General features: G+C 35.0%; 1 protein-coding gene across 1 annotated transcript in view; it reads right to left on the bottom strand.

The window, feature by feature from the left end:
• Positions 1–14,662, bottom strand: part of LOC127880583 (dynein axonemal heavy chain 3-like) — a 185,847-nt gene that overhangs the window by 145,624 nt on the left and 25,561 nt on the right. The window contains exons 6-10 of the mRNA XM_052427898.1: positions 5,512–5,667; positions 4,191–4,392; positions 3,441–3,576; positions 2,890–2,994; positions 2,415–2,545 (exon numbers count right to left, since the gene is read on the bottom strand). Of these exons, the coding sequence (XP_052283858.1) occupies positions 2,415–2,545; positions 2,890–2,994; positions 3,441–3,576; positions 4,191–4,392; positions 5,512–5,667 (730 nt within the window). The remainder of the gene's footprint in view (positions 1–2,414; positions 2,546–2,889; positions 2,995–3,440; positions 3,577–4,190; positions 4,393–5,511; positions 5,668–14,662) is intronic.

A 14,662-nucleotide genomic window follows, 5' to 3' on the forward strand; every position in this document is an offset into this window, starting at 1 on the left:
ACTATGTGGAACGTTAAGAGACAACGCCGATTTTTTTCAAGTATAGATAACAGGTGCAGAAACAATGCACTGTACGCGACAAACATTTCCTGAGAAGTTCGGAAAATAAACTATTAATCGGCAACATCTGTCGAAATCCGTACATTACCAATTTGTAATTATGCTAATTAGTAGATATTTGTTAGCCAATCACATTGTTATTTACTTAATAAATTTTCCAATCAGATCTGTTTGTTTGTTTTCAATTGACGTGTTTTAATTTTTTCAGCTCATTATGTATCATAATCGAGTCAGATTTCCTTAAGCATACATGCAGAAATAAAAATGTCAAAACGAAAAGTGTTAACGTTGAACGAGAAAATTCGGGTTTTGGAATTGTCAAAGAGTAAAAGTGCACGTAAAATCGCATATTAAGTTTGGAGTTGGTAAAACTCAAATTCAGAACATTCTTAAGTGTAAAGCTGAGGTGCTTGAAGACGTGGAAAATAATGTGTCAGGTGAAAAAAAAACGCGAAAAATATTTCCTTGTCTATGTTGTTTTTGCAAATAAATATGTACACACAATTCATTTATAATAAATGATAATTTATAATAAGTGAAAAAATAAAACACATTATACGTAAAACATTGTTTATGTATTGTGTTCATAGTCATTTTATTATAAAAGTTAAAATCATCGTTGACAAAAGAGATTATCCTTCATATAGATTTAAATTGAGGGTAAGCATTCTTCCAGAATGGCCTTTTTTTATTTAAAGACCATTTTATTAAGAGACCACTTTTTATTACTCCCTTGAGTGGTCTTTTAACCCTTTCCCACTCAGAAGCAAAGTGAAAATGGCTTTTGCAACCAGCATAAAACCAGAACAGCCTGCAAGTAACTCGCAGTCTGTTCAGACTTTATGCTGTTTGCTGCTCATCAGTATCTAAGGGTTGAAAATGAAGCTTTTAAAACTTGAATCTAGTAAGAATGGTCTTAAATTCAATTTAACTTTCTAAGGGACTACAAATACGTCAAAATATGTATCTAGGTGGTAAAGGGTTAATACAAGATTGACTGAATAAGGAAAAATGCCACGCCCCGTTAGAGGCCATGTTTTTCAAGCAAACAATTATTTTTGAACTCATCCAAGATATCATTGAGACAAATCTTCAGACCAAATTTCATGAAGATTGGACAATAAATGTGGCCTCTAGAGTGTTAACAAGGTTTTACTAAAGCCATATAAAGCCATATAAGGAAAAATGCCCCGCCCCTGGTGGCCATGTTTTTAAAGCAACCAAAACCATTTTCAATCTCATCCAAGATATCATTGGGACAAATCTTCTGACAAAGTTTCATGATGATCGGAAAATAAATGTGACCTCTAGAGTGTTAACAAGGTTTTACTATAGCCATATAAGGAAAAATGCCCCGCCCCCGTGGTGGCCATGTTTTTCAACCAACTGGCATCATTTTTGAACTCATCCATGATATCATTGGGATGAATCTTCTGACCGAGTTTCATGAAGATCGCACTATAAATGTGGCCTCTAGAGTGTTAACAAGATTTGACTGTAGCCATATATAGCCATAAAAGGAAAAATGCCCCGCCCCTTGGCAGCCATGTTTTTCAAGCAAATTTAATGTAACCATTTTCGAACTCATTCAAGATATCAATAAGACAAATTTTCTGACCAATTTTCATAAAGATTGGACCAAAAATGTGACTTCTAGAGTGTTCACATGTTTTTACCATATTCATATAGAGAAATCTGCCCTGCCCCCTGGCGGCCATGTTTTTTCACGGATCTGGACCATTTTCAAACTGGTCCGAGATATCAATGAAACCAATGTTTTGACCAAGTTTCATGATGATTGGGCAAAAATTGTGACTTCTAGAGTGTTCACAAGGTTTCTCTATAGCCATATAAGGAATACTGCCCCGACCCCTGGCGGCCATGTTTTTCAACGGATCAGAACCATTTTTGAACTCGACCAACATTCTATTTAGACAAACATTTTGACAAAGTTACATGAAGATTGGGCATCAAATGTGACTTCTACAGTGTTCACAAGTTTTTTCCTTTTTTTGACCTAGTTTTTAACCCAGCATGACAGAGTTTCGAACTCAGTCGAGGTATCAATGGGACAAATGTTCTGACCAAGTTTCATGAAGATCGGACAATAAATGTGGCCTCTAGAGTGTTCACAAGGCAAATGTTGAAGGCGCACGACGCACACCGCACGACGGACAAAAGGCGATCACAAAAGCTCACCATGAGCACATTGTGCTCAGGTGAGCTAATAATCTATATAAGGAAGTCTCCAAAAACCTGAGTTAATATTATTTGGTCCCCATATTGAAGTCTTGCTGAATGCACATTATACATCCTGGAATAGGGATTGCAATAGCGGTATTCAGTGTACTCACTTTTCATGGAAGTGGTAAAGGATTGAGAACATGGCAGGGTGCGTGATGTACACGTCTGTCTTCATGAACTCTCGCACCTGGTTCATGCGGTCATGCCATGGGTAGCCATAGCGACCAGCAGAGTTGGACGGCTGAAATAATATAAGGCTTGTTCTGAAAAAAACTGAGCTTATTTAATATGCGTAAAAGAACATCCCAGATTAGCCTGTGCAGCTCGCTAATTGCCTTTATTGTAATGACAACATTGAATATTATATACAGCAAGTTTATTTTCTTTACTTTTGAAATGAATACAGAGAAATGATAATAAAAATAGAACTCTACATAAGTGTTTTACATAGATAAGTTTATTTGCTTGACACAAAACGTAAAGCACTTCTACGGCTTGTGGTTAAGGTTTTTTAAGCTCGCTTAATAAACTTCTGTGTATTCAACACTAAACTAGCATTCTCTGTGTGCCCGATTCCCAGCTTACCTTTGCAGGTATTGGTACACCCAGACGGTCCTGTTCCTTTTTGTCCAGCAGGAGGTAATCCACAATTGCCTTCTTAATGGCAAACCTACGATCATCTTGCATCTCCTAGAATGAAAAACACAACCTTGCTACAAAGACTGTACTGGTAGGTGTGATTGACAAAAATAAAACACCAATCAATTACTTTCTGTTTGTGAACTTTAACTAGAGTAATCCAACTTCACTATTTAGCCACACAATAATGCCAATACCAACAGGATTGGTCTGGAGCAACTGACAAGAACGTTCTCTTCATTTGTTTCCAAGAAATGCTTAATAAAAAGTTTAACATGAAAATATAACAAAAACTGTTGCTGTCACTGCATCTATATGAATTGTTAATAAATAAGACAATAAATAAAACCCTAAACTAAGGCATACATTGAGTTCTTTGGATGACCAATAGAAGACCACCATCTGAGAAAATTTCAATTAACCAATCAGGGCCGTGCCATCAAAGTTTTGAATGCGAAGACAAAATTAGTCAGACTGATTTGTACGATCAAGGTTACCTCAAGGAACTCGTGTTTTGCCTGCGTGAGAGCCAGCAGTGTGTCTGGAACAAACCGGTAGATACCGGCTAGGGTGCTGTCCTCAACTGTGGATACCATGTCAGCCGTGATTGCATTGTTCAGCAGGCTGAAGTACCTGCAGCAATAACAAACATGGGGATTATCTGCAACCTGTCTTATAAAAAACAAAGTAGGGCAGATTGACAACATGACTAATGTAAAACCCAGTGTACTACAGGCTGGAGTACCTGCAGCAGTAACAAACATGGGGATTATCTGGAACCTGTCTTATAAAAAGCAATGTAGGGCAGATTGACAACAGGACTAAGATAAACCCAGTGTAATACAGGCTAAAGAAAAAAATATTTTTGTGAATAATATATTACAAAGAAAAATTATTAAGTTCAAATTGATTTAGTAAAATGAGTCGTGTTCTGAGAAAACTGGGCATAATGCATGTGCGTAAAGTGTCGTCCCAGATAAGCCTGTGCAGTCTGCACAGGCCAATCAGGGACGACACTTTCCGCCTAAATTGGATTTTTGCTAAGAAGAGACTGTATTTAAACAAAAAATGTCAAAAGCGGAAAGTGTCGTCCCTGATTAGCCTGTGCTGACTGCATAGGCTAATCTGGGACAACACTATGCACATGCATTAAGCCCAGTTTTCTCAGAAGGCGGCTAATTTTGAATAATTCTGCATAAATAGAACACGCACAACAAACCATATAATTCTAGAATATAACACTTTACCTGCCCCGGTCTTCTTCTATTGGTGTACTAGGTCGTGAGAGACCATGTGTGGAGAAATAAAATGGTGGAAACTCGACTTTCAAAACTTCCTTTGTATCTGCATCATACTTGTCACTGTACCCATTTATCTCAGTGACCTCTACCTGCTCATTGGACCCTTGAAGGTCAAGGTGAAGGTCAGGGTCATTCTCTTTGGTATGACCTTGAAAATGAAAGACAAAAACTTAGTACTTAAAATGAACTTTTGTTTTTGCAACTGAGTTATGTTTTCAACTAAAAATAAAATGGACAGCTTTGATTAAGGCCAAATAGAAGGAGCAAACTGCCAAAATCAGGTATTAAAATCAATCATTTTAAAAGAAACAGGACAAATCAGTACTGAATGTTGTGTAATCTGGAAGAGGGCCAAAGGCCCAAGGTGGCTCACATTTGACTGAAGTAACTGTTTTGAGCAGCTTATGAGATGTTACTGTAATCATTTTATAAAAATCAGCTGAGATATCATGACAACAAAATTAATTTTCTGTTTAATACCCTTCACAATTGGTCATGTTAAAAAAAAGCAAGGGTGGGAAAAATTATGACCCCAGGGTCATAACTCGAACCACTTTGGTACAGAACCATCATTTCATGTTACAATTCTACTACCAATAAGCTGGGCCTTGCAGTTTCAGAAGAAAACATGTTCAGAGTATTCACTATATACATACACTTGAAAGTGAATAAAGTACCTGCTAGAGCTGGGTCTTTTTACTACCCCTGGAACATGATTAGAACAGTCACTTAGTAGGAGACCATCATACATCATTAAATACCTAATACCAAAAATGTTGGCCTGGTCGTTTAAGAAAAGTTTGTTCCCCCGTTATATATACAAGTATATATAATATATAAGGCAAATAAGTTACCCATAAGGTGAGGACAATTTAACCCATGTGGCATTGAACAAACTTGGTCGAGGACTAACATAAGAATTTAAACAAACTTGGAAGAGAATCACCAAGTGATGTTCTATGCCAAATACAAAACCTGTGGCCCGCGGACAAAACGTGGTCCAAAAAGCTCACTTTGTACAATGCACAGGTAAGCTTAAACACCCCGACTATATTGATTACAAATCAGAAAATTAGAGCAACAACTCACTGCAATTGAACATATAAGCACTGGAGTTTGTAATTTAAAGTGACAAGTGGAAATTCCCTCCATCTCAACATACACATCAGATGTATTCAGCTGCGGGTTAAACTTTTCGCCATCTATAAAGGAATAGTGAGTACCGAACTGAATTGACCATGTGACTCCAACAATACAAAGTACTCACCATTCTGTCCCTCTGTGACCTCTGGTACTGGGGTCATCTCTGGAGCGTACCCTGACATCCCAAACCCCGAGTCCCCACTCTCTGACATACTGTTGGGGCCAGATTTGACCCCCAGGAAGAACCGCAGTGATTTCTCATTGTCTACTGATTTTCCTCCTGCAACATAACATAAAAGTATCTTCAGTTTTAATGCAATTTTATGAAATGCATCCCCTTCAAATGAAACGTGAATTCTTGAGTTTCATCAAAATTGATATGAAAAGTAAACAAGAGGACCAAAGAAATTAATATGTTCTGAGCAGGTAGTGTTCACAAGGATTCACAAGGAAAACTGCCAAAGCACCTAATGCACTCTTTCTTACTTTAAACACAAGCATTTGTAAAGATATTATAACAACACAATTGTTTAATTTTCTGTCCGGGTATGCACTCTGTAAATTTGTAAACCCGTTCAAACAGGACCTGATTTAAGACTAAGAAACAGTTAATGTTTGTTTAACCAATAAAAACATTTGACTTTATTTGTCTTTACAGAGAAAGAAAATCCCATCAACACCTTATGAACTTAATCATACTGATTAGTCTAATCTGCTAATTGGTAGGAAAAAAGAGATCGCTAATTGTGAATGCAAATAATACCTGATGGACATTGCGATAAAAGGAGTACTATCTCTATGTATACATATATTTGGGCAGGCAAAATGCAAGCCGGTTGTAATTTCCGTCCTGTAATTAATTTTGTTTTTAAAGACATAGGTCGTCCACGCAGAAATATCATTTCCGCCGTTTGAAAATAATTGGAAATTATTACTTAGCCAATACTATTGCAAATAAAGCAAATCACCTTAAGTTGTCAGCAGCAGACTATTGAGCTAAGCGAACACATTTAAACGTACAACATATCATAAATTCCTTGAAACAAAGCATAAAGTCACTATCATGTTTAAACAAGATATGTGTTTGTCAGAAACACTATGTCCCCTCCTGCGCCGCTTTGAAGCTATATATTTGACCTTTGACCTTGAAGGATGACCTTGACCTTTCACCACTCAAAATGTGCAGCTCCATGAGATACACATGCATGCCGAATATGAAGTTGCTATCTTCAATATTGCCAAAAGTTATGGCAAAATGTTAAAGTTGGAAAAAAAACAGACAGGGTAAAAACTATAGTGGTGGAGGACATAAAAAGAACTTCGCCTTCAGTTGTAGGCAGCAGACCCTTATGCTAACCGAACACACTTCCCAAATGATTTGAGGAATTCTGGTAGAAGAAGCTCCTTGCTTTCTAGCTTCTCGCACAGTCCTTTGAGGGGGCATTGGTGGGCAATGGTGGCTTTCTTGCGCTTTCTTGTTACGGATCGTTCAGAGCGGTGCCTGTGGACATCTGCCTCTACCATGGCGTCGTCTTTCTGGACGCCCTTGACAACTTTTCACAATTACGGGTGAGTTTGTCCAACCACCTGTCTAAACCCGCAGTTCCAAGATTCACAAACGGTGTTGGTCCTAGCGTTGCTGTTGATGGTTGCCGTGTGGTGGGAATCTTGGTGGAACAGCTCTGAATCGCATCTTTCCCCCCCAACATTACCGTGTAGGAATGCTTGAATTATCTTTGATGTTTGTAAATCGTAGTGTTATTAAACCAATTAGCAGATAACGTTTATCGATCCACACTTAATTAGTTTGATAACACAGTTTGACGGGATTTATTAATTCTCTTTTACCAAATTAGCTGTTCAGGCTAATTAGTTCAATAAGGTGCTGACGGGCTTTATCAATCGCCTTAAATCAGGTGCCCATCGTCCGGGTTTACAATTAAATTGTGTGCCCATAGTCCTGGTCGACAAATTTACAGGGTGCCGACAGTCTAGGAATGCAAAAAATCACAGGGTGCCGATTGTCCGGATGCCCTTTGTCCGGATACCTTCTTCCCCCAAAGTATCCAACATACAAAGTAACATAATGTGTGGATCCAAGCATTCTCATGATATTTTGTGGAAAATGACTTTCAGGAACATTCCATGTGGCCGTCCACTTTGACATGTTCAGACCTCCTAATAAAAACGTGTCTTCCTTTCTTTCACTGCATACTGACTCACACTCCAAGTATAAAAAAGAGTTTTCTAAAAATCATGCAGAACTGAAATGGACAGACCTAATTGCACCACCTGACAAGTGAAAAGCATAAAACTTTTACCGAAAGGGGGGTGTGGGGTAAAAAGTTAGTGTTTATTATTTCAATAGGACACACTCCTTATTTGTGTTTTGTTCATGTGTAGGAGCTGAAGCATCTTTTACCGGTATGTCAATTATATAATGACAGAGCCAAACACTGCATGTTATGTAAGCAGCAATTCATTTTATTTTTAATTATTGTTTTATTTTATTTATTTAATTATTTACCAACAAATTATACTTGCCAATTATTTTCACAAGTGCAACTTCAAACTAGAGCTTTGTCACAGACGTGACGAATACCCCCACATGCCGCATTGACACATAATATTTTGCATGTCGTCTTCACAAAAAACAGCGGACACCATGCTCAATTTTTAAATCGCACTAAGTGACCCCTTGACCTAGTTTTTGACCCAGAAAGTCCCATGTTGTAACTTGGCCTTAAGATCATTTCCATAAAACTTCTGACCAAGTTTGGTGAAGATCGGATGTAAACTACTTGAATTAGAGAGCGGACACCATGCTGAATGCTAACAAACACACTAAGTGACCCCGTAACCTAGTTTTAGGCCCGGAATGGCCCATGTTCAAACTTGTCCTAGAGATCATTTAGATAAAACTTGTGACCAAGTTTGGTGAGGATTGGATGAAAACTACTTGAATTAGAGAGCGGACATATAGTGAGGTTTAAAACGCACTAAGATACCCCATGACCTAGTTTTTGACCCGGCATAACCCATATTCAAACTTGACCTAGACATCATCTAGATACAACTTCTGACCAAGTTTCGTGAAGATTGGATGAAAACTACTTGAATAAGAGAGCGGACAACATTGTGATGTATAAAACGCACTTAGTGACCCCGTGACCTTGTTTCTGACCCGGCATGACCCATATTCAAACTTGCCCTAGACATGATCAAGATACAACTTCTGACAAATTTTGGTGAAGATTGGATAAAAACTACTTGAATTAGAGAGCGGACAACATGGTGTGGTTTAAAACACACTAAGTGACCCCGTGACCTAGTTTTTGACCCAGCATGGCCCATGTTCGAACTTGACCTACACATCATTTAGTTACAACTTCTGACCAAGTGTGGTGGAGATCGGTTTTAAACTACTTGAAAAAGAGAGTGGACACCATGCTCAAAGTGTAAAACTAACTAAGTGACCCTGTGACCTAGTTTTTGATCTGGCATGGCCCATGTTCTAACTTGACCTTCAGATCATCTAGATAAAACTTCTGACCAAGTTTGGTGAAGATCGGATGAAAACTAATTGAATAAGAGAGAGGACACCATGCTGAATGTTAAAAAACGCACTAAAAGACCCCGTGACCTAGTTTTTGACCCAGCAAGGCCCATGTTCGAACTTGGCCTTAAGATCATCTAGATACAACTTCTGACCAAGTTTGGTGAAGATCGGATAAAAACTACTTGAATTAGAGAGCGGACAACATGCTGAATGTTTAAAACGCACTAAGTTACCCCGTGACCTAGATTTTGACCCGGCAAGGCCCATGTTCGAACTTGGCGTAGACATCACATAGATACAACTTCTGACCAAGTTTGGTGAAGATCGGAAGAAAACTACTTGAATTAGAGAGTGGACACTTAATACGGACCGACAGACAGACCAACAGACCGACCGACAGAAAAGTTCACTCCTTTATATCCCCCTAAACTTCATTTGTGGGGGTATAATTAAATACATGCGGTTCTCTGATACAGTTAAAAGATTATTTTGTAAAAAGGAATTTAGTCAATAAGATTTCTGTTTCTTTAATAATATGAATTAATTTAGTGTTTAATCACCTAATTAAAGTATTTGAAACTCAACAAAGAAAATGGCTAAAAGAATTTTATTAGACATTCAGGATGTTACATGTGCGCAGTAGAATCGTGTTAATGTATGACATGTATTTGAGTTGAACCCCTTATTCAAACAACAAATCTTCATCAAATTACACGACTGCAAAACCTTTAAAAAATGTAAATACACAGAGCGCTTTTCATGTTATACAAATATGGGGGAAATTAACGTACAAAAAACATGAATATATACTCTAGTACAGGTGAGTGATCTTTTTATTGCTTCTTGCCTCGATAAGTTGCATAGCAAATTTGAAGTACTTTCAAACAATGATGCCTGTGGCACACTTACATGCTTTCATCTGTCATTGCAACCAAACAGATTAGAATTAAGCTGAAATCCTTCTCTCTAGTGTAACTATCACCATTCATCCTTAAAACTCAGTTTACAAAAATTATTAAATTATTTAATTTGAATACATACATTTAATGTAAACATTTCAAATCAATGTTCATTTTTTATTAAAATAAAATTATTCGTTAATAAAAACTTGAATTTAGTATTATGTTATTATTGAAAATGATATTTTGATTAAGGAAGTTATGCAATTTAGGTATCACAACCCACACCTTAAAAACCATTTAGTATAGATATTACTTACCTATGACACTCTAATCAAATTCAATTAAAACTTGTGAATTGGAATTCTTTACATATAAAGGCAAAGCAATAAAACCTATAAATCCAATTCATGTGCAAAGCATAAAAATCCCATAATTATCTCTTGACTTAGATGACATGAAGCACCTCAACCCTAAGACCTTCATGCTCTTGGTTTGCCATTCTATTCAGACTTTCACAGTTAAACATCTTTGATCTAAATAACTTTGAAAAGAGCTATTGCAATTTTAGTTTATTACCTAAGCTTAATATGCCTAATAAAGCTGTTTTGGTATAAGCTTCACCTCATTCTGTATTCAATCATGATTGCTAAATGAACATTTGTAGCAAAATTGAAAACATGGTGCATTACATTTAAAAACTTAATTAATACATGTAATAGAAACATGCATCAAAGTTGTTGAATAGATTACATGATTATGTTGATGGAATGTCCAATAGTATGATTTTAATAGAGTTAAATACTTGTTGAATAAAGTAAATACCTCACTTTGGGACATATTCACAGAGTGCCAAAACAACTGTTTTCCAAATTTTTTAATCTTTTAACGTACATAGTGCACCAGGTAGCATCATAACATTTAGGATAAAGAGTCATACTGAAAATACATTTTTGTTTTATAATATGAGTTATCATCATTTGAAATTGATTAAATTAGAAAGCATTATATATGCAAAATGATTGAATAATTGGCAGTGTTTCTGTTGCTTTTGTTAAATATTATGACATCAAGTGGATAACTTATATAAAACAAGACTATTGCCAAGCAATATATGTCCCCTACCGGTTCCACCATTGTCAGATTTTGTTATTTTTTTAAAATATTTGTTGCCATAGCAACCAGAATTTTTGACATAGAAAATGAAATAACATGCATAATGTCCATATTGACATCTAACCATTTTTTTAAGATTCATGAAAAAATATGAAGAACTTTTAAAGTTATCGCAGGATCCAGAAAAGTGAGCAGGATCCACCATTTTCAGCAGTATTTCTAGTCTATTTGTTGCCATAGCAACCAAAATTCTTGAAGTAAGAACAAAATGAAATGACGTGCATAATCTCCATATTGCCATCTGTCCATGTTTCAAGTTTCATGAAAAAATATGAAGAACTTTTAAAGTTATCGCAGGATCCAGAAAAGTGGGACAGACGGATGGACGGACACACAGAGCGAAAACCATAACTCCCCTCTGGTGAAACCAGTAGGGGACAACAATGCACAATTCAATTTAAATCTTCAGATAGCTTACTAGTTGAGTGGAAAAAGCCACTGGTTTGAACCCTTTATTTTCTTTTTTGTTTTTTATTTATGTCATTTTAAAGGAGCTCTTAATTTCCGATTTTTACACTTATCAATTTAAAGCAATCACTTACAAACCTCAAAAAAGCTAAAATCTGTGAACAAGTCCATTTACATTCCATTATACTAATCCAGCACATATTTGTATTATGCCATTGAATCAGAATGTAATACAGTATTCATAACCTGTGTTGACCTAAACATACATGTAGCACTTTTTTAGAGAGTAGTCTGTTATTACTTTTTTGATAGGGGTGTATAAACATAACATTTAAAATCTCTTGTAACAGTCCTTTGGATATAATATATACAAAAAACGCTTAACTGCCGAATGGTATCAATATAATATTTCTTTCAGTTTCATCATTTATTTTTAAATGTTATATAAATAAACAAGGTACATTTTGAATAATAATGCTTTCATGTAAAAAAACAAACATGCCAGTAATGTTTCCGTCAAAAGAAAATAAAAGTTTTTAATTGCATGTAGCTTACTATCAAATAGTATTTAGTCATTTAAAAGTTCCATAAGATAAAAAGTACAGAAGAACGCAAACTGGGGAGTCCAATCTATGTAATTATTAAAAAATGTATAATGGTTGTAAAAAAAACATATCCTATACACATACTTTTTTAATGTAGAGAATAAAACTGTTGTTATAATACATGTAAATCCAATTGTTTTTTTTAAATGATAGCACTCTAGAATAAAAGTAGAATACCAATTGTCATATACAAGGATTACTGAAGTTTTCGATAGAAATAAGTGATTTGGATAAAAAGAACAAATAATAAACAATAATAAACTGTCTATAAAATCCCACCATTTGTGAAACAATTGTTCTATGAAAAATAATAATGGCAAGACTTTCTTTCTTTTAAACCTTCGTCTAAATTCATACATTGTATTACTAATCATAACTTGGACATTTTAAGTATCAAATCAGAACATGAAATATCAAGCTTGAGACAAGCATTTACCGTACATTAAAATCAAAGAAAAAAATCTGTAATGACCTCAATGGGAGAGCAATTGTAAATGGAACCCAAAATTCTCAAGTAGATGACAATCACTTATTTCTTTGCTTAACAGCATGTAAAAGTGAAGATTATACTCAAAGGGGGCCACTGTATAGCCTCTTGAACCATTTATCTTGAAAATTAATATTCTGTCATCGACACTTATCCTTTCATATTTGAAACAAACTTTAAAGCCGCCCGAGAATTACCTTGATACAACTTTAAAAGATAGTGAAGTTATCGGCAAGTTTACTTAAGCCCATATTTTCATCAATAACCAGATTATCTGGATCATAAATATGTTAGTTATTTGACCCATATATTGTGATAACATGTTTTTGAAATAGAAATTTAGTTCAACCGCGAATGACCACATAAAACCGTAACATCGATGAGTAACATCTAATCGTCAGACAATACTAAAAATATGTTGCAAAAATTAGTGAAGCAACCAATAGTAACTGAGTTTGATTTTAAAGGCTAAATAAAAAGAGTTTATTCTGAAGCTTAAGACAATTAATTTTCTTAAAGTTGTAACATTTGCTTAAAACCAATGACAGGATAAACAAAATTAATTTACATGTTAATTACAATTAATTGTTTAAGTCTAACCTTAAGTGTTGACATAATTTGGGGAATTAAAATTATCTTATCTTAACATATTATTGTTGTTGTTATCTTCATATGTTTAATGTATAAAGTCAATAAATGCAATAAAAAAACGCATACTATGTCCTGTTTATAAAATTAGAAAAGTTAAAATATTTCTAAACTAAAAGAACATCATCTTTCAAACTTTAACTCAATGAGCCATGAAAACAGCGTATCTTAATTAAAAAGGATCAAGGTACACATTTCAAGTGTACAAACTTTTGTATAAACCAGAGCTCCAGATAAGGGTAGTATTTTCGTAATTACGAATTATTTTCAAGTCCGTATTTATTTTAAAATCTTGTCGTACCATTAAGAATTTCAAAATCAAGTTACGAATATTATTTTTACATCGGTTCGTATCGATTTTTATTGAGTTTGTTTCGCGTATTAAAGATCTTTGCGGTGCTTATATAGAATGGTTATCGGGTTTGTATAACAAAGCGCATTTTTTCCAAAAAAAGGGGCGTTTACAGTCTATCTGTCAAAAAACAATGGCGGCGCCCAGAGAACGTCTTAAAAAACAGCAAAGCGTCCCAAAACACGCTTTTAACATATTGTACGCAAAGTGAGCCGAAGTTAAATGTTTAGAAAGACATTATAGAAAAGATCTTAAACGATGTTGAATGTTCAGTTGCCGACACAGTCGGAAAAGCTAAACAAAAGCGCGACACGACGGGTCCAAACTTAAACACAAAAAACATTGAACGAGTAGATAGGACAAGTCCCATGGCTAATCGTTGAAAAGATTGATGGGGAGACCCGTTTTAATTGTGAAATGCGTCAAAATTCATCTAAGGCATACAATCTAAGCACAGTATGGGCATATGAAGGTATTTGAAAAATAACATTGTGTAATACTGAAAAGACACTTTTGAACTCGCATAAATAAAGTTGCTAGTATGTTTTTGTTGTTTTTTTTGCATGAAAATAACCATTATTATTTATTTTTAGGTAATTTAGAAAAAATAAGAACTATTTTCCAAAACTTAGTAGTAACGGTAAGAATAAAATTTCAGAGTTAAGAATTATTTTTTTAAATCTGGTAGTAATTTAAGAATTTCACAAAACCTTATCTGGAGCTCTGATAAACCAAATTAAATATCATTGCAACAGAAATTCTATATAGTATTATTTCTTCTGTGTAGCTTTTAATGTTTCGACAGGTGAGACATTATGGATTAATATATCTTTGACAGAAAATTTCAACTTGCCATAGATCTTGTTTGACGCAAAACTATGTTTAAATTACCTTCTATATAAACAAAGACAAATTAAAGTTTTCAAGAATTATTGTGTATAAATATATATACATATTTTATAAAAGTATTAAACAAAATGGTGAGAAATTATCAACTGCGCCATTTTTTCTTAAGATTTTTTAATTGCTGAAATTATCATTTAATTGTTTTAGTTTGGATACACTAGTTGTTTGTTTTAAATGTTTAACCTATAAAACATGTGCAGCTTATATGTTTCACCAGAGCAACATATAAACCTGG

The sequence above is a fragment of the Dreissena polymorpha genome, chromosome 1, assembly GCF_020536995.1.
Source record: "Dreissena polymorpha isolate Duluth1 chromosome 1, UMN_Dpol_1.0, whole genome shotgun sequence".
In the NCBI taxonomy this organism is placed as follows: domain Eukaryota; kingdom Metazoa; phylum Mollusca; class Bivalvia; order Myida; family Dreissenidae; genus Dreissena; species Dreissena polymorpha.